The sequence below is a fragment of the Ambystoma mexicanum genome, chromosome 5p, assembly GCF_040938575.1.
Source record: "Ambystoma mexicanum isolate Mex_15411 chromosome 5p, UKY_AmexF1_1, whole genome shotgun sequence".
NCBI classification, from domain to species: Eukaryota; Metazoa; Chordata; class Amphibia; order Caudata; family Ambystomatidae; genus Ambystoma; species Ambystoma mexicanum.
The window spans coordinates 995,110,737-995,136,642 of NC_090930.1; the positions used below are offsets into that span (position 1 = coordinate 995,110,737).

At 47.0% G+C, this 25,906-nt stretch overlaps 1 protein-coding gene across 1 annotated transcript in view; it reads right to left on the bottom strand.

Annotated features, from left to right (window-relative positions):
• Positions 1 to 778: 778 nt before the first annotated feature.
• SSR1 (signal sequence receptor subunit 1) overlaps positions 779 to 25,906 on the bottom strand; it is a 297,485-nt gene continuing 272,357 nt past the window's right edge. Inside the window, exon 8 of the mRNA XM_069613473.1 lies at positions 779 to 1,902. Within this exon, the coding sequence (XP_069469574.1) occupies positions 1,835 to 1,902 (68 nt within the window). The 3' untranslated portion in view covers positions 779 to 1,834. The remainder of the gene's footprint in view (positions 1,903 to 25,906) is intronic.

Below are 25,906 nucleotides of genomic sequence, written 5' to 3' on the forward strand. Positions count from 1 at the left end.
AGACACTTTACCATTCTGTCTAAAAATCCAGGGGAAGATAATCACCATATGGATCCAAAGGTTTCTCTTTGGAAAATACTTTTCTGTTGAATTAACTTTTGATTATGAACACTTTGTTAACCAAGTATCAGAGACATTTCTTTGAACCCTTAGTTCTCATCTAGTGTGAGGGCCAGATTAAAATGATTTGGGCACAAGGACAGTTTAAACGTTTAATGACTTGACGCAGACTGATCTTTAGTTTTAGTTTCCTAGGCAGGGAATCCAAGCCATTTCTGTTTAATATGTCCGATGAGAAAATTACAACTTTGTGTCTGAGTTTCTTTTCCAACCCTTCACAGATCACACAGTAACAGTGCTACCGTTTGAATATATTGTCACTCTAAGCACTAATAAATGCTGTGCTTCGGAGAACAGTATATTTAAGCCAAACACCACACATGCTGTTCCATGTACCGAGTGCTTCGTGTCCGACTTAAATATACTGTCATCCAAAGCACATTTATTAGTGTTTAGGATTACAATATATTTAAGCCAACAACATCCTAGCACAGATAGTAATACCCCAGCACAGAGACCTATCTGTAGTGCAATCCAGCAGGGACAGCTCCCTGAGCCACGTTGGCAATGCACATCTGAATGGAAGTAGTGCCAAAGGCGCTGCACTGAAACGGGCAGCACAAAAATACGGCGTACTGGATTTTACACAATAACGAAAATCAAGGTTTCGACAGCCATAGGACTTTAAAGACACATTTTAAGAAAATCGCAGACTTAGTTGGATTCATTTTTTTACTGAAACAATTCATTTGTACAACAGCTTTTAGACTTGATTTACAAAAGTTTACCATTTTTACTGTACAATCTCATGTAGTTTCTGCTCAATTTACAGATTAAAAAAAACTAAATTCAAACATATAAACATCACAGAAACTGGATAAATTTATGCCAATTAGAGTTTTACTTTAAAGGCTGAGAGATACAAAGGGGTATCAGATGACAACATAATTAAATATTCAAGTCACAAATACTATTATTCCAAATATTTATTTTTTTAAAATAAAAAAACAAAACCAATATTATTGGAAACGTGTATCCAGTCCGTGTTGGCAAAAAAAAAAAAAACATTGTTGGACAACCAATATTTTTTGCTCACATCCACCACTGGACACATTCTAGGACTTGTTTTTTTATTTTCTGTATATAATCATACCAAACCAGTTAGCAACATGTAGATTTGCATTCCCATTTGCCAAAACCTTTCTTGCATTGAATCACCAGTCAGCAGGTTAGCACCAGTTTACATTTTCAATAACGATAAGTTATGCTGTACAAGTCTAATTTGGTGCCTTTAGAATTCCACTGCAGAGATATTTGTTCATCATAAAAATAATTGCTTGGGAGGAAAAAAAAAAAAAAAAAAAAAGTACTGTAAGGGAATGAAGCATGGGAAAGCCGTTTACAGCATGGTGTCAACTTTTACAAACAAAAGTCTGACCACGTCAATTACCCATTTTATTATTTTAAAAATGAAAGGACTGTGTAATGATGACCCAATACCTTACAGAATTTTAAAAAGGCACATTCGGGGCAATGGTTCCATTCAAACAGTTTGCACAAACAAAAATCTCTTTAACAAGTGGCAAACAGGATGGTTTTATAGTAATTTGTTGAGCGGAACTACACATCCTGCAAATTCTCCCAGTCGCTCACTGCATACAGCAAATGTTTTGTTTGCTTCTCTTTTGCTACTTTGACAGCTTCTTTGCAACATCATGTTCCTGCCACTCAGCGAACAGGACTGATTTCTTGTGAACTGTGGCATGTTTCACATTCATTCATCAGATCCTGCTGATCTCTTCTGGGCCCTCTTACGTGGAGACCTCCTTGGTGAAGCTTTGTCTGAAGAAACAATGATTAAACAAACATCAGGAGGCGAATCATTGCACTGCACTTATCAGCTGAAGACAAAACATCTACTTTTCAATATGCAAGCCATTTTAATGAATAGTTCTGATGACAAAGGTAGTCATAAAAGTTGAATGTAAGGCTTTTAATTCCAAGCTATTCGGTCCACGTTAATTATTTTTATTAGGTCTGCAAATGTAATGCCCGTCAGCAGACTATAACCATTAAGAACCTACTATTTGGCTGTTGGCTTCTGTTAAAGAGACAAGGTAACTGCACATCAAGTTGAGAGCAGTAGTTTCAGTTCAAGAGGAATCCAACCCCCCACACCACAATTACCATTCCCATACAGCCCCCATCAGGCCCAAGGTACTTCCAGGCAGACCTGTCCAGAGCATTGCTACAAGCCCAGAGGGGCCACATAATTAAACCCAACCTCATTTAAGAATTCATAGTTCCTCCCAGCTTTCCTGGCTACAGCGGTTTATTGGGGGCTACAGAGTAAATCGAAGTGTGTGCCCTCATGTTCCTTTAGACATTGGCTGAACATGCCTAGGCAGTGTTCAAAAAGCTCAAGATCGGTGTCCAAGGTGTTCTTAAAATGGATTTCTAAACTCTGGCCTAGTGGACAGATGTTTAGGAGGCCACCCTTATTATTGTGAACAGGGAGCAACTGAGTTTAGCCAAACCAGTCAAGGTAGCATGGAGGGAGGACAAGGCTAAATCTCAGGAGAGTTAAGTGGGGTCAGGGGTCTACAATGAGTCTACATAGTGAAACACCAAGGATTACACTTCGTTCTAAAAGTAAAATTTATTATAGGACCTTATGGGACCTGAAAACATGAAAATTTAGTAATAGCAAGAAATAGCACACAATACCAACGTACTTTACAACATACGCAGTCACTTAAGTTGATGCAGAACAATGATTCGATTTATATATTTGTAACAGGCATACCACATAGGGGCCAAGCAGAGACTGCATCTAGGCGCGGATGTGAAAATACTAATTCAAATACACTGCACAAGTCTATCTCATGGCTTACAGAGTTGTAGAAACACTTATGGAGAATTCTCAAAAATGTGCCAATTCCCTCCACCGTAGAGACCCCCCAGCAACTTTGCTGGATTTTGAGGACTTGATTTTTTTAACCTGGAGAGAGTGAGACCCTTTTTCCCCACTCATGTATTTTAACACTGTTTCTTTTGGTTGTGGAGTCTGAAACTCCATAGGCCTCATCTTTTACATTGTGTCACACAGCACCTTCAGTGCAGTGACACAGGGAAGTCTTCCAGATTTCCCAAAGGTTTAAATACCTTCTCTGGGATAAACTACTGTTTCCCACAGCAGTAAAGTGAAATGGACTTTACTTACCATTGTACTAGACCCAGCACACACCATCTTACAATAGAGTGCTGGAGGGGTTACCTAGTATCCCCTTTGTCTAGTTTCTCATGTAACATTTTTTTATGTTACCCTTTTCTGATTGAATGGCTGGTGGCAGTGGTATTGTTTAAACTACCATGGTGTGCATTTACTGTGGGCTGAGTTCGCAGCTACAGTAAAGCATACACGGGAGCCATCTTTGTCGGTCTTTTTTCGCCATTTCTTTGTGGAAAGGTCCTTCTTGAGATTTACTCTGTGTGCCAAACCAGGTTTGGTCTCTGTTCATTTTGCCTTTGGCAGGGTTCACAAGTGAAACCCGCCTCTGGCTCCAGAGTGTCTGGGGTAGGCAGGAAGTGAGGGAGGTGCCCAAAACTCTGTGCTTAGTCTCCTAGGAGACCCAAATGCACTCTGGCGATTGGCCAGCTGACTGTCCAGCAAGGAAAGCCATCCTGCTGGGTGATTGACAGCTAGGCTGGAATTAATGGGAGAGAACTGTTACGCTAACCTAGTATCCACAGGGACGCCACCCAGCCGTGTTACTCGCTGGTATGCTTCTCAGCTTTGCCCCGATGTGGTCTGCGGGGAAGGTTCTGCCTGAAAATACAGGAGGACTGTGTTCAAGACTGACCGACTGGGGTAAGTATCCTCCCTCCACCCCTGTATGATTTCAGTCCCTCTGGCGCCCTCTCCTCACCTTGTGGTAGAATTAGGCGTGCTCTCCGTCCTGCCTTCTTTGCAGGGGCGCGTTGTCTTTCATGGGCGAGTGCGGTCCAGTTGCTTCACTGACACCGGCCCGTTTGATATTGTTCAGGTAGGTCTTATTGCTGTTCTTTAGTTTTGTTGCTATCCTGCATGCCTTTTTGTTTAAAATGTCTTTTTTTCTCCCTAAGGTATGCAGAGCTTCAGCGCGGCGAACTGGCTTGGTTGAGCCCCGCTGGTAAATGATGGTGCATTAAGAGCGCTATGATGCGGTAAGTAAGCGCTATGCGCAGCGCTGCAAAGTCTTGCCTTTGCTAACCTGTGTTTTCCTTCCTTGTAGGTCGCGGTGTGATTCAGCGCGAGTGGCATGTCCGGAGTGGTGCCAGCCGAGAGGCGACCAGCCAGCTAAGCCTTTTGAGCAGTTCGTAATTTGTAAATGTGTCTACTGCTTTCTTTAATGTTGCCTCTATCTTCCCCTTTCAGGTCGTTCTGTCCGGGAGGCGTGCAGATTCGAGGAAGCTGTTCTCAGCAGCTACGAGTGTTTAAAGATGAAGACTGCAGGTAAGATGCTGCTGCTAATGATGTTCCTTTTGCCTCCTTGCAGGTTCTGCTTCTCCGAGGGAATAGCTGGACACCGTGAGCGTCACGTTGAAAGCTGCAAAGTAACGCGAAGCGTGTTGTCTTGCTCGGGTGTGGTTTAAATAGCCCCAACAAAATAGTCCAGGTAAAGCCAAGCTATGTGGATGCCTCCATGTTGGCTGACAATACAGTAAAGCAGTTCCCAAGCACATTGTTTTTCATGGTGTATGAGCCTGGTGCCATAGGTGCCAGGACTGGCCCCATGAGGGCTTTTGAAGAGGATGCCAGGCTCTAGAGGCCCGAGTCCTGACTCCACCTGGCCAATGGGTTTGCCAGAGGGGGTTTTGGGCAAGGGTCGTGACGAGAACTGAATAAAAGGCGAGTCCTTTGGCTTGGAAGGCAGAGTCGACCACCGGACGAAGAAGAACATGAAGGACGCCTGCTGCAACTCCTTGACCGTTGGTTTGTCCGGTGAAGCCCTGCTGCAGTGCCGAAAGGCCAAGTTCGCATCAACACAGAAGCCCTTAACGACGACTTCTCCCCTTGAGCTGGTGGGACCAATCAACTCCAAACTAAGCCACCTGGACCTCCATCTCAGAGCTGGTTGAATTTCCACAGAGTTTCTGCTGGAGACCATATAGCCAGGGAGAGGAACACCAGATTGTGTTTGTTGCTTTTATGCTGGCCTAGAGCTTTTGGAAGATCCTCCAGACTCCCAAGAAGCACGCCTGACCAAGCCTGAGCCCAAACAGAGTGCAGGACCTCAGAAGCAAGGAAAGTCCATCATGACAGCCAGGAACCGCAGTGTTGCCATTTGCGGTAGGCGCGAGGAGCTGAAACACGAACCAACCATTGAAAGTGAAGTTTGGTGGTTGCGAGTTTTGACCGTCCCAGTGCATTGCAGGAGTCCCCCAATGTCCTCCCTCTTTTCCCCACGACCGAGGCCCAGGAACAGTGAGATCTGCAGAGCTGCACAGGAACCAAAGTCATCAGCTGCATCTTTTCTTCATTTCTAAGGTACTGTAAAACAAGTCTAAGAATTTACCTCTTACTGTAGAGTTGCTTGACACTTCTACAACTCACAAGCCTAATCAGCTTGTGGCCCTACATTTGATTCTTCTTTTCATCAAAGACTCCTAAGAACTTGTGCAAAGACCTTTCCATTTACCCACCAGAAGTGCTTCATCGTATACAAGACTTCTGCCCATTGACTTTGGCTTAGCCTATTCAATTGTATGACTCTTCTTGGAGGATCCAAAGTATTTGCCTGCTTAAGAATATTTGTGGTCTATTGTGTTCTAATAACCTTTGCCTTTTACCAATTCCTAAGAGTATTCTAAATGCCAACAGTAAGATATTAATGTCCCCAGCGCCCTAGTTATTGAAGTCACGTGGGTGTAGGTGGTCTCTGTGGGCCATCCCAAAAGGGTCTTTACCGATTCAGAAATTCAGAGTGTACAGCACTGAAGTGTATTTGTGTGCGCTACTATTATATTGCTCCCTTCTGAAGAAGGCATTCTAACTGACTGATAAATTAATAATTGTTTATGCAAGAAACCTTGAGTGGAAGTTTATTTGAACACCTGCAACTGTGAATTTTTTTGTAACTCCACTACAGTTCACATTTACCCCTCTTGAGATAAGCCTGTCTGCTCAACGCGCTACCAAAACTGTAGTACAATCTTATACCAAAGGTTGGGTTGCCTATACCTGTAGAGTTGCGTTTAGTAGTCCCAGAGGGTACTGCATACACACTTTGCCTAACAGACTTTTGCATAAAAGGACAAGTTTCTTGCCAACCAACGTTTTCGATTGGATGTTCCTCCCACATATTCCTCATCTTATGATAATCGTTAACCCAGCTTCAGCTGCTTCGGAAAATGTTTTCACCAAGGGGCGCTGTGTTCGAGACCGGAGTCGAGGTCCCTCAAGGGCTGCCGTCGGGCTTCGACGCCATCCGCTGTATAAAGGGCTCGAGCAGCACCCGTTACCTCAGTTCTGTTTTTACGGTGTTCATGGTCGCATCAGTTGATCAGGTTTTAAGTCTTTAGGCTCAGGGGTGGGATGGGAGGGTCAATGCGGAATACGTGGGAGGAACATCCAATCGAAAGAACGTTACAGTTGGTAAGTAACTTGTTCTTTGAATGGATGGTGTCCTCCCACGTATTTCTCATTTTATGATAGACTCCCATAGCAGTGGTAATTTTGGAGGTGGGAGTACTAGAATTTTTAATTATGGACAGAATGAAGGAGAGCTTTTGTAAATAGTCCTCCTTGGTAAGAAGTAGAGTCCAAGCAGTAGTGCTTTAAAAAGGTGTGCATTGATGACCAAGTGGTCGCAGCACAAATATCCTGCACAGGGCCGGGGAAGTTGCCATGCCTCTGGTTGAATGAGCTCTTAATCCATCCGCAGGCTCTTTTCCAGCCAATTTATAGCACTCCGAGATGGCTAAGATTATCCATCTGGATAGAGTTGGTTTAGTTACTGCAAGGCCCAATTTGTGCCCAGTATATCCAACGAATAGTTGGTCACATTGTCGGAGATTTGTCAATCTGGAAATATAGAAACAGAGCCCTTTTTGGGTCCAGTCTGTGTAACCTTTCCTCTTTCTTACTAGCGTGAGGTGAAGGATAAAAGGAAGGTAGAACAATCTTCTGTGACAGATGAAAATCAGACACTATTTTAGACAAGAACGATGGCTTGACTTTTAAAATGACCTTGTCTCTATGGAAAATAGTGTGAGGAGGCTTACAAGACAGTGCCTGCAACTCACTTACCCTGCAGGCTGATGTTACAGCCACTAACAGAATTGTTTTGAGAGTGAGCAGTCTTAATGGACAAGAATGACATGAATTACTTACCGTAATAGTATTTCTGATGATTGTATCTGCTTAAATTCACATGCTGTGCATATGGTCCGACATCCAGTGGTAACCGCGGAGTATTGCATCTAGTCTTTCGGGGACCGACTGTCCGTTAGAATCAGCACTGTCTTTCCTTGCAGTTGTACCTGAAAGGCTTTCAAAGTCTTGAACACCGCTAATAGCTGCAGTAGGTTTATATGGTTGGACGCTACTTGAGGAGACCAAACTGTGCGCCGTCTGTTGAAGCAGATGAGCTCCCCACCCTGTGAGAGATGCGTCTGTATTGAGAGTGGCTTCCACTGCAGGGGTGGTGAATGTCATCCCCTTCAAGAGGTTTTCTCTTGACCACCACTGCAGAGAGAGAGAACGAGGGCTGGCGAGACAACTACCAGAACTTCCCATTGTCCGCTGGCCTGACACCACTGGTTATTGAGCCACTCTTGCATGGGACACATGTGCAGCCGCGCGTGGGGAACCAAGTATATGCAGGACGCCATTATTCCTAGCAAGCGCATGACTTTGCACACCGTCACCTCCCGACTGGCTACATACTGAGGGATCTGAAAAACAAGGTTCTGAACCCTCTCGGAGGCGAAGACGAGACCGTCCTTTGTCCGAATCGAATTAGAGCTCCCAGAAATTGTTTTACTTGACTGGGGACTAAACTGGATTTTTTTTTTCGTTGATTGAGAAACCCAGACTGAAGGAGATCTACTGTTTTTTGGGCGTTTGAAAAACAAGCATCGAACGAGTCCCCCGTAATGAGCCAGTCGTCGAGTTAAAAGTAAACTGGGAGTGATAGTCTGCGCAGGTGTGATGCCGCCACTGCCAGGACATTGGTAAACACTCTTGGTCTTGGTGCCGATGCCGAAGGGGAGTACCCGGAATTGGTAATGCCTGTCCTGGATCATGTGCGCTGGCAACATTGAAATATGAAAGTATGCATCTTTCATGTCCAATGTTGGCATGTAGTCCCCTTGTTTCAGCAATGGGATCACCTCCTGCAGTATTACCATGCAAAACCTCTGGGGTTTTATAAACTTGTTCGCTGGGCGCAGGTCTAGAACAGGGTGCATGGGGAGATCCTTTTTGGATACAAGGAATTACACTGAATAGATACCCTTGTTTACCTGAATAGGGACGACTTCTATGGCGTCTTTTCCCAGCAGTGCTTCCACCTCTTAATTCAGGATCTCCAGATGGTCCGCTGAAAGGCGTCGTGAGAGCGGCGGTCTGAATTGTGGAGGTCGGGCGAATTCCATGCAGTACCCGTGGGCGACCGTCTTTATGACACACTGGTCTGAAGTTATCCCCTGGGGAAAGATGTTAATCGCCGCCCGACTGGTGTGACATGGGAGGGGGCCTGGATTTGGTGGTCGTTTCTGACCAGAGGCTGTGGCTCCTCTGGGATTGGGACCTCTACCTCTGCCGGGTTTCTGACCCCTTGAAGCGTAGTAAGTGGGGCTTCCTGATGTTTGTCCTGTGTTGAAGTTACCCGTGCCGTAGTGGTTTTGACCAGCACGGGCTTGCCCTCGAAAGGACTGCCGAGAATTATTACCCCTCTGTGAAGAGGGTTTCTGCGTAATTTGTTCGAGATACTACAGAGTCTGATGCTCCTTCTTGGCTGTTTCCAAAGCCTCATCCACCGCTTTCCCGAAGAGGTTAGTCTCCACAATGGGTTTATTAATGAGGGAGGCCTGGGTTTCAGGTTTGAACCCTGATGTACGCAGCCAAGCGGGTCTTTTCAGTAGGGTCCCTTGGGCCAGGGACCTGCCCGCAGTTTCTGCAGTGTCTAGAGTGTTCTTGATGACATGCTGGTTAACTTGTCTTCCCTCTGTTACAATGGAGAGAAGTTTTGATTTAGCAGGTTCAGGAACCTCTAGGAGGCCTTCCTGGAGCAAGTTGCATTGGGCGTCGGCATAGCTTGCCAATAGTGTTGTATTATTAGCAATCAGAGTAGTATATGTGGCCGCCGATGTGACACGTTTGCCAAGGGCATACACCCGCTTGGATTCCTTGTCCGGTGGCGATTCCCCTGTGGCAAGGGGTACCCCTGCCGTTTTCCAAGTGGTCGTCACTACCAATGAATCTGGGACGGCGTGTCCTCTGATGTATAAAGGGTCGGAAGGGGCAGAATCATCTTTCGATTCTTTGGTTCACCACCCGAGTGTGAGCCGATACCAACGAGGGGCCTACCCTTCTCTTAATAGAATTAAGGAGGGGAATGGCCTGGCTAGATGGAGGTTTCTCCTTAAGGATATCCTCTACAAAATCCTGCTCAGGCACAGCCTTTTGAGTGGAAATTTTAAGTATTCAGCTGCTTTTTTCCAACATGGAGTTGAATGCCATTTTGTCATCTACAGAGGCCTGGCGAGCCGGGGTGGAAGGAGGAGAATCCAGGCACAAAACGTCAGTGTCCTGATGTTGCAGTGTCCATGGGTCTTGACCTTCCTGCTGGGTTTCTTCCCAGTCGTCTGTACTGTCCGGTTCTTCCTCATAACTTTGTAGGAATGAAGCTTCTTCATTATAAATGACCCTATATGAGTCCATGTGGACCACGTCTTCATGCTGAAAGGTAGAAGACTGATCTTGAATTTGGAGGTTATGGTCTACCCGAGACCTTTTGGGGGAGGATGATCTGAAAAACTGATAATCTTCTCCAGCCGATCCATACATCCCTCGAACTTGTGTAGTCCATTTAGTGGACCCAAACGGTCCTACAGGTGGAAGACCGGTGTTCTCCGCCCTACGGCATCGGAAAGAGTCTCTTTTGGTGTCGGAAAGAGGCTCTTGACTATCTGCGTACTCATCGTAAGAATCGGGATCCCAATCCGTCGAAACTTTTTCCCGCAGCTTGTCCCATACCTTTAGGCAGAACTGGGATAAGACCCACTGCTGCAGTAATTCTTACGATGCTGCTTTCGATAGTCGCTGAATCGACGTGAGACAGGTTCCGATGGTTTATCGGCAGGGGTTGTACCTTCCGCAGCGCTAGAGGGCCTAGCGGTTGTTTTTTCGGGTAGAAGCTTAGCTGTACTTTCCGCGCTTCGACGTGTAAAGTTTTTGGAGCAGCGTCCTTACTTGATTTAGATTGCACAGTTGCAAGACGCTGCCGCGGATGCGGGGAAGGCTTTGGATCTGAACGCTCCGAAGGAACCAGCGAAGTTTTCGGCAGCCCTGTTGGCGCCTTCACCTTTTTCAACGAAGAAAAAGGTGTAGGGGTTGTTTGCTTAGTGTGATGCGCTTGTACGCTCCTGTCGCCGTGTGTCACCGGGTGTTGTCCCTGTAGCGAGACCAGTCAGGCCTTAAAGGGTTGGGGACGGGCGTGGCGGACCTAGAAATGTCCGCCTCAAGGTCTATAACATCGGCAACGGATGTTTGGCCACTGCTTTACACGGCGCTCTTTAAGGGTCTTAGGCCGAAGGAGTTTGCAGGCCGCACACCGCTTCTCGTCGTGCTCTAGGGGGAGACGGGCGTTACACGTCCTGTGTTCGTCCTTCCAAGAATATCTAACCCTACACTTCGGGCAGAATCTAAAAGGAGTCCTTTCCATAGCTAAAGGGAAGGATGACCAGACCAAAAGGGGAAAGGAGGAAAGACATACCGACAATATGGCCACCCCGACACCACTCTCTCTACTGTATAGGTCGGCCAGAGGGCCCGACCACATGGAAAATCCAGCCGCCGGCTCTTAGGCGCCGAAATCCACAGCTGTAGACTAACCCTCCCCCCGTAGTCTTCGTCGAAGGTTGTTCTTGTGGCCGAAGTGACTTAACAGGGAATAACGGACAATTTGGTAAAGAAACAATGTCTCTAGCAAGAGCTCTGCTATAGGGCGACCAGTTATCTGGGCAGAAAAAAAATTAATTTGTGGGACCTCGGCGCGTGAGGTATTTTGGGTACACTACACGTGACGATAGGGATAGTGTTATAGACACGCCTATGCAGACATCCCCTTTCGGTCCCCGAAAGACAAGATGCAATACTGGATTACCACTGGATGTCGGACCATATGCACAGCATGTGATTCTAAGCAGATTAACAAGCATCAGAAGTAAAGGCTTGAAAGGAGCACGCATGGAAATTTTAAGACTAGATTTAAATCCCAGATGGGTACCTCAAAAGGTGTTGGGAGGGTATCCATTTGTCAACCCTTTCAAGAATTGAAAGGCTAAAGGCATTTTAAAATAGGACACCTCTTCCGGGAAGCGCTTAAAAATGGATAGAGCTGCCAAGTAACCTTTTATCGTTCCAACTTGGAGCCCAAATTGGCTAAGTGTAAGAGAAAAGAAAGTACTGTTGGAGTATTACAAAGAAATGGATCCACATTCTTATCCCTGCACCAGTTACTGAACTTGTTCCAACGACACCGGTACAGGGATTTTGTTGCTGGCCTTCTGGCCGAAAGCAAAGAACAAGTTACTTCTTACCTGGTAACGTTCTTTCGATGGGATGTTCCTCCGACGTATTTCTTATCTTGATAGATCATCTCCAGCTTGCTGGCCTCGGAATTTTTTTTTCTTTCAGTAGAGGGCGCTGCGTGTCGATGTCCTTCGACCCGATGTCCCTCGACAGCCTCCGTATCGGCGCCGTCATCATGCGTATAAATAGACTCGCGCAGCATCCGTTGCTCAGTTCCGTTTTTTACGTTAACAGTTGTTTTACATGAATTGGAGATGGATGGGAGGGGCAATAAGGAATAAGTCGGGAGGAACATCCCATCGAAAGAACATTACCAGGTTAAGAAGTAACTTGTTCTTCGAAGGGATTGTGTCCTCTGACGTATTCCTCATCTTGCTAGACTCCCATAGCAGTGGTGTGCAACTGGAGGTGGGAGTAAAATTGCCATGTTTCCCTTCAAGAGTGAACAGAGTAAAACACAGCTTTGCCAAATCTAGTCTCTTGGCTAGAGGAGGAATACAGGTTGTAAAATCTTGTGAAGGTATGTGCAGACGACCATGTGGCAGCCGCACATATGTCTCAAATCGGTACCCCTCTTTGGAGGGCCGAAGAGGCTGCGATACCCCTGGTTGAATGAGCCCTAAGATTTTGAGGAGGCTCTTTCCCTGCTAGTTTGTAACATTCCAGAATGACTAAAATAATCCATCTGGAAATGGTCTGTTTTGTTATCGGTAATCCCAATTAGTGCCCCGAGTAACCTACAAACAGTTGGTCTGCTTGCCTAATCCTAGCAAGTCTGCTGATGTAAAAGCTCAAAGTCCGCCTTGGGTCCAGCCTATGCAGCCTTTCTTCCTCTTTCGCCGGATGGGGAGGGGGATAAAATGAAGGTAAGGTAATCTTCTGAGTGATGTGGAATTCAGAAACCACCTTTGGGAGAAAATTAGGCTTCACTTGTAGGACAACTTTGTCTTTATGAAAAATTGTATGATGGGGTTTACAAGATAGAGCCTGTAATTCACTCACCCTCCTAGCAGATGTCAATGCCACTAATAAGACAGTTTTAAGGGCGAGAAACCTTAGTGAACAAGAGTGGAGTGGTTCAAAAGGAGTACCCATCAGGAAATTTAAGACTAAATTTAAGTCCCATAATGGAACTTGGAATGGTCTTGGAGGATAGACATTGGTTAATGTCTTCAGAAATTGTATTACTAAGGGTAACTTGAAATACGATGGTTCCTCTGCAGTGCGCTTGAAGATAGCGCTGCGAGATAGCCCTTGATAGTGCCAACCTGAAGGCCCGAATTTGCCAAATAGAGTAGAAAAGATAACACCGTTGGTGTACCACATGAAAAGGGGTCGATATTCCTTTCTCTACACCAGCTGCAAAATGTGTTCCAATGGCAGCGGTATAAAGTCTTTGTTGCTGGCCTTCTTGCCGAAAGCAACACCTCCATGATGTCATCTGGGAGGTCCCAATCCTTGTATCTCAACCTTTCCGATACCAAGCGTGAAAGTTGAGGGTTCTGATGTCTGGATGGAGAACCTGACCTCCCTTCTGCAAGAGAAGATTCTCCTTGAGTGGAAGACGAATTGGAGGGCAGATTGACATGTCCAGAAGGTCTGGGTACCACGTTCTCCCGGCCCAGTCCGGGGCAATTAGGATCATGGCTTTCCGGAACCTTCTCAACCTCCTGATCATTTGAGGAATGACAGGGACTGAAGGAAACGCATACAGAAGTGGAAACTCCAAGTCCACTACGAACGCCTCCCCTAGAGCTCCTCTCGGGGGAAATTCCCTTGAACAAAACTGATCGCACTTCCTATTGATGCAGGTGGCGAACAGATCCACTTGAGGGGTTCCCCAAATGGCGAAGATCTGTTGAAGGACTTCCTGAGCTAGTTCCCACTCGTGGGAGACTGTACTCTGCCTGCTCAGAGCGTCCGCTGTCAAGTTTTACTCTCCGGCTAAGTGAACTGCCGATAGAGCGATTCCTTCTTGGATTGCCCAAAACCAGAGCTGCATCGCCTCTGCACAGAGGCAGTGATCCTACGCCTCCTCTTTTGTTGAGGTAGTGCATGGCCACTGTGTTGTCTGTCATTATCAGGACATTTTTCCCCTGTACAGCTGGCAAAAAAGCCTTCAGCGCTAGTCTGATTGCTCTCAGCTCTGATCAGCCAATCGTCCAGGTAGGGGTAGACGTGAATCCCTTCCCTCCTTAGACTTGCAGCCACTACCGACATTAGCTTGGTGAAAACCCTTGAGGCGGAGGTCAGCCCAAATGGCAGAACTCGAAATTGATAATGAGTCGCCAATTGCGAACCTCAGGTATTTCCTGTGTTTGAGATGGACTGGCACATGGAAATAAGCATCCTGAAGGTCCAGAGATACAAGCCAGTCGTGGAGCTGGAGGGCCTGAAGGATCTGAGAAAGAGTTACCATCTTGAACTTGTCCCTCCTGAGGAACTTGTTCAATTCTCGTAAGTCCAAGGTAAGTCTCAGTCCTCCGCCCTTCGGTATTAGGAAGTAGGGGGGGGGAGGCGGAGTATCAGCCCTTGTTCCTCTCCGCTACAGGTACCGGTTCTATGGCACCTTTCTCCAGCAGGTGTAAAATTTCCTGCAAGAGGAGTGGATCTAGAACCTTTCCGAGAGCTGTTCCCCGGTAGATGACTGAGGAATGCGTAGAAAAGGCAGGCAGTAACCTTGGGCAAATGTCTCCAATTCCCATGCATCTGACGTAATAGCCTGTCATCCCGTTAGATGTTGTTAGCCTGCCCCCTACTGGTGTCTTGTGAGGAGAGTCCTCAGAGTGATTTAGAGGTGGCTGATGCAGGTGCCGAGGGTAAAGAGGCACCTGCTGCGGCTTTTGTATTTTTACCCTGTCCACCTCGGGTGAATCTTTTTTAACCTCTTTGAACCGACTGTCCTCTGCCTTTTCCGAATGCGGAATAAAAGCGAAAGGACTTACCTCTCCAAGAGGTTCCTGAGGGGCGATATGGCGTTTGACGGATTGCAGCCCCCAGGGATTTTGCTGCTGCTTTGGATGTCCAACTTTTCTAGGCTGTCATCCGCCTTCTTGCCAAACAAAGAGCCGTCAAAGGGCATATTTAAAAGTCTGGCTTGTACATCTGGAGCAAACCCAGACTTTCGCAACCAAGCAAATCTGCGGGTTGTAGTACTTGCCGCCATGGCCCTACTGATGCTGTCAGGGAATCAATGCCAGTTTGAAGGGATTCGCACATCGCGTTTTTACCATCCTTAATGATGTTTAGAAACGCTTCCCTTTCTTCTCTCTCTGGGAGGCAGTCAGCCGCTGATGAAGCACACTCCCAAAGTATGGCTGAACCTTGCGAGCGTACAAGTAGCGTTAATAGATTTCAACGCCAGAAAAAACTTTTAGCCATAGAGTTGTATCTTTTGTCATCCATGTCCTGTGGAACAGTAGGGTATGCCAATCTATGCCGATCTACTGCCTGATGCAGTTGCTGCTTGAACAACCAGACTCTCTGGGGTTGGATGTTTAGACAAAAATTCAGGGTCAGTAGTAGATAACAAAAAGTTTATCAGCCAAATATAGGGTAACAGCCGGGATAACCTCAGGAGTTTTCCAGTTAGCCAATATTTTTCTTTGTAATGCAGCGTGAAATGGAACCACAGGATCTTCCTGTGGGCCTTTAACTAAAATGTCTGGTCATCCTGTTGGAACGCAGGTGAAGGTGTAGACCAACCCATGAATTATATAATTCTTGCCATTAAAATTCTGTAAGGGGTCTCAGCATGTTCCCCTGGGTCTGGTTTGGCAAATTCTATTTCTGGGGAAGTATCTAACCCACTTGCCTCATTTAAGGATTCTCGAAGGTCCTTCAACCTATTTTCCTCAGAGGTAAACTCCTCTGGTTCTGGTGTTGCAGATCTCTGCAGCCCAAAGGGTCTTTCTTGATCCGAATCCTCCCCTTCCTCATAAATTGAAGACAATGGTCTGAAATGATCAGACTTCGGAAATGGCTTAAATCCCATTTCCAGAGCAGAAGGGGCTAAGTTTGTCATAATTGGTTGGGAAAACGGCAACGTCGTCAACGCGGACGTTAAAGGCTTCGAAAACACCGAAAAAGGCATCGAGAAGATTGGAAGAGGCCTCGAAGAACTCAAGAGGATCGGGATCCTACTCGAGGTTGTCGATGACCTCGAAGTCATGACGGAGGCCCTGGGTATGACCACTGGCTGTGAGGTAGTGACGGCCGTGGGTTTGTTCTTTTTCGGCGTGGAAGACGGAGTCTTCGACCGACCTATGCGTCAATGAGCCCTTCAATAATGGTGTCGATGACGCAGATTTATGCGTCGAAGGGACCTTCGGCGATGGCATTGATGGCACAGTGCCTTTGCTCGAGGGTTTGTGACGCTCTCGAGTAGTTTCTTTCACCGGGTGCAACGACTCGCGGCGTTTAGATTTTTCGGGTCTTTCACCCAGGGTATCACCCTCAGCTGTCTTCGAGGGGGTCGAGGCCGCTTTCTCGAAGACGCTAAGCATCCTTTTACAGAATTCCTCCCACTCAGCCTGAGAGCTATGTTTTGTGGGGTAGGTGACTCTTTCCAGAGAAACAGAAAAAGAAGAGGAAGGGGATCTTCGACGTCTCTTACTTGAATGCTTGGATCTCGAAGAGTGGTGAGAACTACTTCGAGACCTAGAACGAGAATGTTTCCTGTGTCGGCGAGGAGACGAATGTCCCGACTCTGCCGAGGAAACTTTCGAAGGAGTTTTAACTGTCTTACCTCTCTCAAGCGTCCCCTTACGCTCCTTCAAGGCTTTCGCCGCCATGGGAATGCAGTCCTCGCACTCCGAACATTGGTGCTCCGATCCTAGGCACCACAAACAGATCCTGTGAGGATCTGTCAACGACATTTTCTTTCCACAGTCTCGATATTTTTTGAAGCCGGACCGTGGAGTCGTCGGTTCGGTTGAGGAAGCCATCGAGTAAGAGGTGGTATTTGAAGAATAATGAAGAATATATTCTCTGACTAACGAACTGAGCAACGCGATTCCAAGGCCCACGAAGCGCAGAAAAACAGAACTGGGCAATGGACGCTGCGCAAGTCTATTTATACGCATGATGACGTTGACGCCGATACAGAGGCTGTCGAGGGACAGACGCGCAGCGCCCTGTACTGAAATTTTTTTTTCCCGAGGCCAGCAAGCTGGAGATGATCTATCAAGATAAGGAATAGATCGGAGGACACAATCCCTTCGAAATATCCATTACGTCATCCGGGAGGTCCCAATCCTTACATCTTAGCCTCTCAGAAACCATGCGTGAAGGCCGAGTGTCTTGACCTCTGGATGGAGAACCCGACCTTCCTATTTCCATGGGAGGCGAGGCTTTCCCCAGAGGTGGTGTCAAGGACCGCTCCGATGAATTGGAGTGTTTGGCTTCGCATCATTTGTGACTTCTTGTAATTGAGGGAGAAGCCCTATTTGTGTAGGAAGTGATAGGTCCTCTTTGTGGAAGACGTATTGGAGGGCAGATGGACATGTCCAGAAGGTCTGGGTACCACGTACTCCTAGCCCAGTCTGGGGCAATTAGGATCATGGTTTTCCTGAACTTTCTCAAACTCCCGATTACATGAAGAATCACAGGGACTGGAGGAAACGCGTACAGGAGTGGAAATACACAGTCCACTACGAACGCATCCCCTATAGCTCCTCTCGGGGGGGTGGGGTGGGGGGTTAAATTCCTCCCTTGAGCAATACAGTTCGCACTTCCGGTTTGTCCCGGTCGAGAACAGATCTACTTGAGGGATTCCCCAAAGGGTGAAGATCTCTTTAAGGACTTCCTGAGCTAGTTCCCATTTGTGGGAGACTGTGCTCTGCCTGCTCATAGCGTCTGCCACCGTGTTTAGCTCTCCGGATAGGTGAACTGCCGATGGAGAGATACCTTCTTGCATTTCCCAGAACCAGAGCTGCATTGCCTCTGCACAGTGGAAGTGATCCTACGCCTCCTCTTTTGTTGAGGTAGTACATGGCCACTGTTGTAAGTCATTATCAGGATATTCCTTCCTTGTACAGAGGGCAGAAAAGCCATCAGCGCTAGCCTGATTGCTCTCTGCTCCAAAAGGTTGATGTGTAGTTTGGACTCCGATGGAGACCAACGACCGCCGATTGTCAGATCGTTGGTGTGGGCTCCCCACCCCGTAAGTGAGGCGTCCGTCACTACCGTCATCTCCAGCCATGGTTGCCAAAACGGTTCCCCCTGGAGGATATTCTCCTTGCAAGCCCACCCAAGAAGATCTTGAGTCACTTTGGTTGGGACTTGTAGAAGATCTGACCATTTCCCCCAAAAACTGGGACCATTGAGTCCTGAGGGCCCACTAAAGGGAGCTCATCCTCAGTCGAGCCTCTGGCACCAGAAAAATGCAGGATGCCATGAGGCTTAGTAACCTTAAGTCGTCGAACGCCGGTAGAAGTTCGGCATTCTGAAATTTTGTTACCATCTGCAGAATGTGGTGAGCTCTTTCCATGGGAGGCGAGGCTTTCCCAGAGGTGGTGTCCAGGACCGCTCCGATGAATTGGAGTGTTTGGCTTCGCATCATTTGTGACTTCTTGTAATTGAGGGAGAAGCCCTATTTGTGTAGGAAGTGATAGGTCATGGCCAGATGTGTCTGGGCCAGTTTGGGTGAACTTGCCCTGTTAAGCCAATCGTCCAGATAAGAGTAGATGTGAATCCCCCTCTCCTCAGACTCGCTGCCACTACCGCCATTAGTTTGGTGAAGACCCTCGGGGCAGAGGTCAGCCCAAATGGTAGAACTCGAAACTGATAATGAGAACCACCAATTGCGAACCTCAGGTACCTTCTGTGCTTCAGATGGAATAAGCATCCTGAAGGTCCAATGAAACCAGCCAGTCCTGAAGTTGAAGAGCCTGAAGGATCTGAGAAAGGGTCACCATCTTTAACTTGTCCTTCCTGAGGAACTTGTTTAAGCTTCTCAAGTCCAAGATGGGTCTCAATCCTCCGTCCTTTTTGGGGGATGAGAAAATAAGGGGAGTACCAACCCTTGTTCCTCTACGCTACAGGTACATGTTCTATTGCACTTTTCTCTAGCAGGGTTAAAATCTCCTGCACAAGGAGCGGGTCTGGAATTTTTACAGAGTTGGCTCTCGGTGGATGATCTTGAGGTCTGATGAAAAGAAAGACAGTAACCAAGGGTCACTATCTCTAGTGCCCAAGCATCTAGCGTAATGCCCTGCCATTCGTCCAGATACTGAGTGATTCTGCCTCCCACCGGGGGTCTTGTGGGCTAAGACCTCAAAGTGGCTTTGAGCGGCTGCAGCAGTGGCCGAGGAGGTAGTAGCCGCTGCTGTGGCCGATATAGCACCCCTCCCTTTTCCACCATGAAAGGGTTTTCTCTGTTGGCCTCTGTGACTGGCCTGCCCTCTCCCTTTTCCAAAAGAGGAATAGAAGCGAAAAGGGCAACTCTTCCAGGAAGATGACCCTGCGTAAGAGTGCTGTTGAGGTTGCCTTATAGCGGCGCTGAGTGATTTTGCTGCCGCTTTTGAGGTCTGCAGCTTCTCCAAGCTCTCATCCGCCTTGCTGCCAGACAACCTCAAGCTGTCAAAGGGCATATTATCTAGACTGCACAGAAGGTGCAAATCCAGATTTTCTCAGCCACGCGAATCTGCGCAAGAATGTGCTACAAGCCATGGACCTGCTTATTCTATCTGCAGTGTCCAATCCTGACTGAAGGCATTCCTCCATAGCCTCTTTACCAGCCTTCACTATAGCCAGGAAACCATCCCATTCCTCACCTTCCGAGATGCGTTCAGCCGCTGATGACAGTCCCACAGGGTAAAGGTAAATCTTGCCAATGTGCAAGTTACTTTAGTCGATTTCAGGGCCATGCTGCCCGAAGTAAAGGCTTTCCAGGCCCAAGCGTCAACTTTGTCGTCCCCATCTGGTGGTATTGATGGGTAAACAGACTGCCTAGTGGAAGCTGCAGCTTGAACTACAATGCTTTCGAGAGAGGGATGTTTGGACCAATACTCTGGGTCTGATCAGGCTGGTCTATATTTTGGTACCAGTTTTTTTATTTGCTGCTGGAATCGAATCTGGGTTATTCCAATTGGCCATTACCCTTTTTTGTAAAGCCTTATAGAATGGTAAAACAGGATCTTTTAAGGGACCCTCACTCAGGATATCAGTCATGTCATCCTGGTCAAAATCTGGATAAGCTGCTTTCCATCCCATACAATCTATGACTCTTCCCACAACATTTCTATAGCTAGGATCAGGATAATCTGTAGGGTCTGGCCTCTCAAAATCCACTTCAGGAGAAGTGTCCAAGCCACTTGCATTTTGTAGGCAATCATACAAGTCTGCTATTCTTGACTGTGGGTCCACTAGTTCTTCAGGGACCTCTCTGGCCCCAAATATAACTCAAGCTGGAGTGACATCCTCTTCAGAGTAAAGAATTCATGTCCAGATGGGGGGTAAAAAGCCTTTTCAGGCAAGGAAGGTGGTATTGGTCTCGGCATAGAAAATGGCGTCGACTTGGGGCTTGGAATTAGCGAAGGCCTCGATGAAGGCGAAGGCGTCGATAAATTAGACGCTGGCTTCGACAGAGTCGAAGAGGCTTTGATGCCATCGAAGCTACAGGCGTCAACGGCATCTTTGTAATCGATTTCGAAGCCATGGTCGTCGATGTCAGTCTTCGACGCTGATGCCGATTTTTTGCCCCGATTTGTGCACCGTAGGCTTAGATTTAGAGTGAGGTGTTGGGGAACTTCCCCTTGACGATACATCTCTTTTTCAACCCTTGCGTGTTTGGATCTTGATTTTCCTCTGTCACCATCACCAAGCGGCAACTTCGAGGGGGTCTTGGCCGCTGTCTCGAATATTTTCATCATTGAAGCCCTGAAGGCCTCCCATTTTTCTGGGGAATCGTGTTTTGAAGGGTACGTCACTCTCCTCTCTAAAGAGGAGGAAGAAGACCCATGACGTCACTTTCTTGGCTTTTTCATCGAAGACGAGTAAGATTTCCCCCGAGCGACTTTCCGATCTTGATCCTCGACTCGTGATGAGTTTTTCTAACGGATTCGTCCAAATCCTTTTGTCTTTTCGAAGACTTCTACTTTTCCTCCCCCACCGCCAGCTTACCTCTGTGTTCCTTAAAAGCCTTATTTGACATGGCCCGTCAGGACCCGCACTCATCAACCCGATGGTCTGGGCTGAAGCACCAGAGGCAATTCCGATGGGGTCGGTAATAGACATCTTCCCGACACTTCAGATTTTTTTTTAATCCTGTCTTGGGTGTGGAGGGAGTTGAAGACGAAGACATCGTCGAAGTTTTAGATGCGCAGTTCGTGACATGAAGCAGTTGCTTCGGAAAAACTGAACTGAGGTAATGTGCGCTGCTCAAGCCCTTTATACAGCGGATGACGTTGAAGCCCGACGGCAGCCCTCGAGGGACATCGACTCAGTGGTCTCGAACACAGCGCCCCCTGGTGAACATTTTTTCCGAAGCAGCTGAAGCTGGGATAACGATTATCATAAAATGAGGAATGCATGGGAGGACAATCCATTCGAAAGGTTTTTAACTGCTTCCTGAAGATAATCAGTGACTCAATCCGAAGTTCCAGTGGAAGGGAGTTCCAGGAAAAGGTCCAAAAGGAGGAGAACAGCCTGTCTCGCCCAAGTAGTTCTCACAAATGGCACTGTTAAAAGAAGTTGGTCCGTGGATCAACATTGTCGGTGCAGGCAGCAGGTTTGGATTTCTTTGGTCAGGTAGGCTTGGTGCCAGACCATGGATGCATTTGAAGACCAGGCATAATATTTTAAACGGGATTCTCTGCTGCACAGGGAGACAGTAAAGGTTCTTGCGATGTTGCACGACAGTTGCCAGTCTAGGCAGCGAGAAAATAAGCCTAATGGCAGAGCTCTGGGCAACCTGCAGTCTCTTACGTAGACATTTTTGGGCACCCACATGAAGGGCATTGCAATAATCTAATTTGGCATTAGTGAGTATGCCCATTATCGGTGAATGGCCCTTTTCAGCAATAAGGGATAAAACAGGCGGTTTGCGTCTCAGTTGGTAATATACGGATTTAACCATTTGGCTAACCTGGGAGTTGCAATCCATACTGGACTGCCAAATACAACCTAGGTTCTTTACTGCATCCGAGAATTCGGCAGGGACACCAAACAGCAAAGGACATGGAATACGGTGGACAGTGTTTATTACCCTTCTCTTACGGCCAAGCACAATGACCTCTGTCTTGGTTTAACTGAAGCTGGTTTTCCAAAATCCAGTTTTTGATTTTATTGGCACAGGACAAAACTATCTATTGCCTCCGAGGGTTGTTTAAGTCGTACATAGATTTGTACAATGATTGTTTAAGTCATACAATCCATTAAATACCCCTCCCCGCCTGAAAGGAAAGTCAAATGGTTAGAGATTCCACAAACTGTCCGCAAGATTTAAAATGCTAATTTGATAAGTCCAACCCTACATTGTATGGGGCCTTGTGCCCAAAGTTCACAAAGTTCAACACTGCTGTGTCAGGAGAAAGTTAGGAGAGGGTTGTCCGGTAATATTTTCATACTAATGATAAATCTTCCTGACCTGTGTCAACCCCAGAACGTTTTGCTTTTACTGCTGGGTTATTTTTCCTTATACCTCTGTGTTAGGTAAGAATTGATGCAGTCACACTGTGAGAGTACCTGCTTGGTATTGGGTAACCCACCTTTTGGTAAAAAACGGTACTACACAAGTGGGTAGTGAGAGTGAGCAGCCAGGTCTATCTCAAGAAGGGTAAATGTGAGCTGTAGAGCTGTACAAGTGAAATCCGTAAATACAAGTATCCAAGTAACACTTAAAGTTTCTGTAATAGTTATTTAACATCAATTTTAAAATAAGTTTAATGTAAATATACTTATATGTCAAGACCGGAGGCTCACAGTATGCTCATCTTTCTTTATTTAAATCAAAGAGAAAGTCAGCAGCAAGTACTGTATGCACCCCAAACAGATGGTATTGCATGTACATGAACAGGGGTGCAGAAAAATATTTCATGAAACATTAAACCTCTAGTCCATAACAAATGTCACTGAAGAAAAAAAAAAAAGTTTCCCAGAAGGTTTGGCCCAACAGGTGTCAGCACGTGACAATAACCCTCCAATAAACAGAAGGCAGTCCCTCCAAATAGGAACCAACAGTACATCACTTCCTCTTTCTTTACTGCTCACAGCAAGATACAAGTACAAATGACATGGAATTAAGTTTTCTTTATAATGATATATGCTTAAACTTTAATATTGCGGTTGTTACACTGTCAAAGTACCACCCTGTTGCATTCTGTTCTCGCTACTCGGTATTCTACAACGGTGGGAGCCACGTCCCTCGGTCGGCTTTCTTTGTTGTGCCTTTTTCGATCCGACACCAGCTGTTCTCCAGCTAGCGTCGGAGAACTTAGTTTCAGGCCGGAGCCTCCCTACGTGAGGAGCCCTCTGCTTACAGTCACTATTATCGTTCGCGATCTTGGTTTACAGACGCCTGTGTGCGTGCCTCCCTCACACTCCAGAAGTCTGTCACAGTGAGGGAGGCAGCGCAGAGCATTTTCAAGCCGCAGTGACCTCCGCAGCCACCAGAGGGAGCCTTGCTCGCATCTAGTCCTTTTTTCTACAACCCAGCGCTATGCATTTCCTCTCTATTCAAGGAATTCTATGCACGCGAGCGCCGGAGACAACATGCCTAACTGCTCCATGTTAATTCATTCCATTTTTTCGAATTAGCGTTAAGCATAAAAAAACTTTAAAAAATTAAAAATAATTGCCTTCATAAGCAGCAGTGGGACTGAGAGAAGGACAAGTCTAATTGCCCACTGTTTTGAAAAATAAAATAGGAAGTTGTGTAAAAAAAATTATAATTTAACTATGGCAGCTCAATACTCCCCTTAGGCTGATCAAGAATGGTCAGAGGATGAGGAGGGAGTTTATGAAATAGACGATGTGACCCTGGCCGACAGCTTCAAAAGGGTGTTGGGATCCTCTGTGGAAACCATCATTAAGAAAGCTGCCTCGGAAATGCTCTTGCCCATCCAACAGCGCTTGGAGAGCATGGAGGAGCACTTACAAACAGTGCCCCTGCTAGGAAAAAAGAATGCAGAAAAGAAAACACCTTTCTAATTGGGGGATGTGGGGGGGGCAGTACACCGGCTCACAAGAGTAAGAACTATTGGACCCCCCCCAGCCCCTCCGAGCCAGCCAGAGCAGACGTCTTTATCCAGGCTCAAGACAGCCTTTCTCACTAGGAAGTAGTCGCCCTTCCAACAATAGACCCTCTCACCCAGAGGAAGATAATGTGGGTGCCAGACCCTCAAGCCCGGAGGAGTACAATCAGGGCACAGATGAAGAGTACAATAAGGGGGAATACCATAATGAAGACCAGACCCCCCTATCCTCAGAGGAGGACGTTCAAACTATAGGGTGAAGACCCTCTACCTCGGGAAATGCAGCAAACCCCATTCCCAGGCAAACATCCAGATGACATTCAACTTTCGATGGAATGTTTACGCCGGAAGATCGGGTTCATCCCAGGTCAACAGACTGGTAACTGTCATTCAGAGCCACAGAATATATAAAAGCCAGACTAAGTCGGCCCCTATAAAATGAGGTCAGGGCAAAGCTCAAAATCAGAATGATCTCGACCAGAGATTCCAGGAAGGTTGCTCTGGCGCCTGAGATTGACACGTAGATGATTACCTTCCTTGGGAAGAACGTCATAGATGCCAAGAAGGGCATTGATCGTGCCTGGAGATCCGGTCAAGATAAGGTCCTGGACATCACACAGCCACTGGCAAAGAATGGATCTGGCCGAAAAGGCCATTGACACGGGCAAGCCAACTGATCCAGCTATAGTATCTGGTTGGTTCCAGAGAGCACTCAGCTTGCTTGGGAATGCCAACTGTGCCATCGACAGAACGCAGGAAGAGCATCCTTTTAAAAACCGATCCCAAACTGGGAGAACTGGCTAACACCAAACCTGGAGCAGCAGCTCAGGGTCTGCTATTCGGGGATCCCTTCGTAAAGGAGATGTCTAAATTCGTGGGCACATTTACTGCCTTAGACAAGGCGCAAGCACCTATAAAAAGAGTATTCGCCACCAAGATTTTTTCCCAGGCCGGACAAGGTAGGGGTCGAGGGGTCGCTCCTCTGGCCGATAATTTGACAGAAGACCCCAGCAATCAAGGGACCAGCAACATTTTTGGCAAGACCGATCAGACACCTTTCCATCCAGAGGACATGGAGGCCATGGATAGCGAAGAGCTGCAAGATATCCAGCCCAACAGCCAACAGGTCAGTGTAAGCATTGCAGCACCAGCGCCGCAGACACCCATAGGAGGGAGGATAGCTCTCTTTGCGCAGGCCTGGGACTCCTTATCAGGAGATGCCTGGATCAGGGACACAGCTTGAGGCTTGCGTCTAGAGTTTTTTGCTCCACCCTTTCAAGCGAAGCGCCCCGCACAGGTAGTAATGTCAGAGGCGGACGCAGCAGCGCTAGACCATCTTCACCAGACAATCTTCACCAAAAAGCAGGCAATACGCCTTTGTTCGAGTCAGGGCAGATTTCAGCCCCATATTCTTGGTTCGCAGGATGCAAAAGGTACATTCAGTAGTACATCTCAGAGCTTTAAATGACTATAGTCTACCGCCATTTCAAAATGGAGGGAATACACATGCTCAGAGACATTCTACGACCAGGCGACTCGCTCGTTCCCTGGATCAAGGACACTTATCTGGCAGTGCCCATTCATCAGGCACACGTAAACTACCTGAGGTTCTCTTGGAAGAATCAGGATTGGGAGTGCACAAGCTTGCCTTTCGGGCTCTCTTCGGCCCCTTGGGCATTTACCAAAGTCCTAAGGCCAGTCATGGCTCATCTCAGAGAGAAGGGTGTCACTCATATCCTTGGACGACAACATTCTCATGGCTCATTCCCAAGCTCTGGTAGAGCGAACAAGCCTGGCTCGCTATAGATCTGTTACACAGCCTCGATTTCCTTATCAACTGGGAGAAATCAGT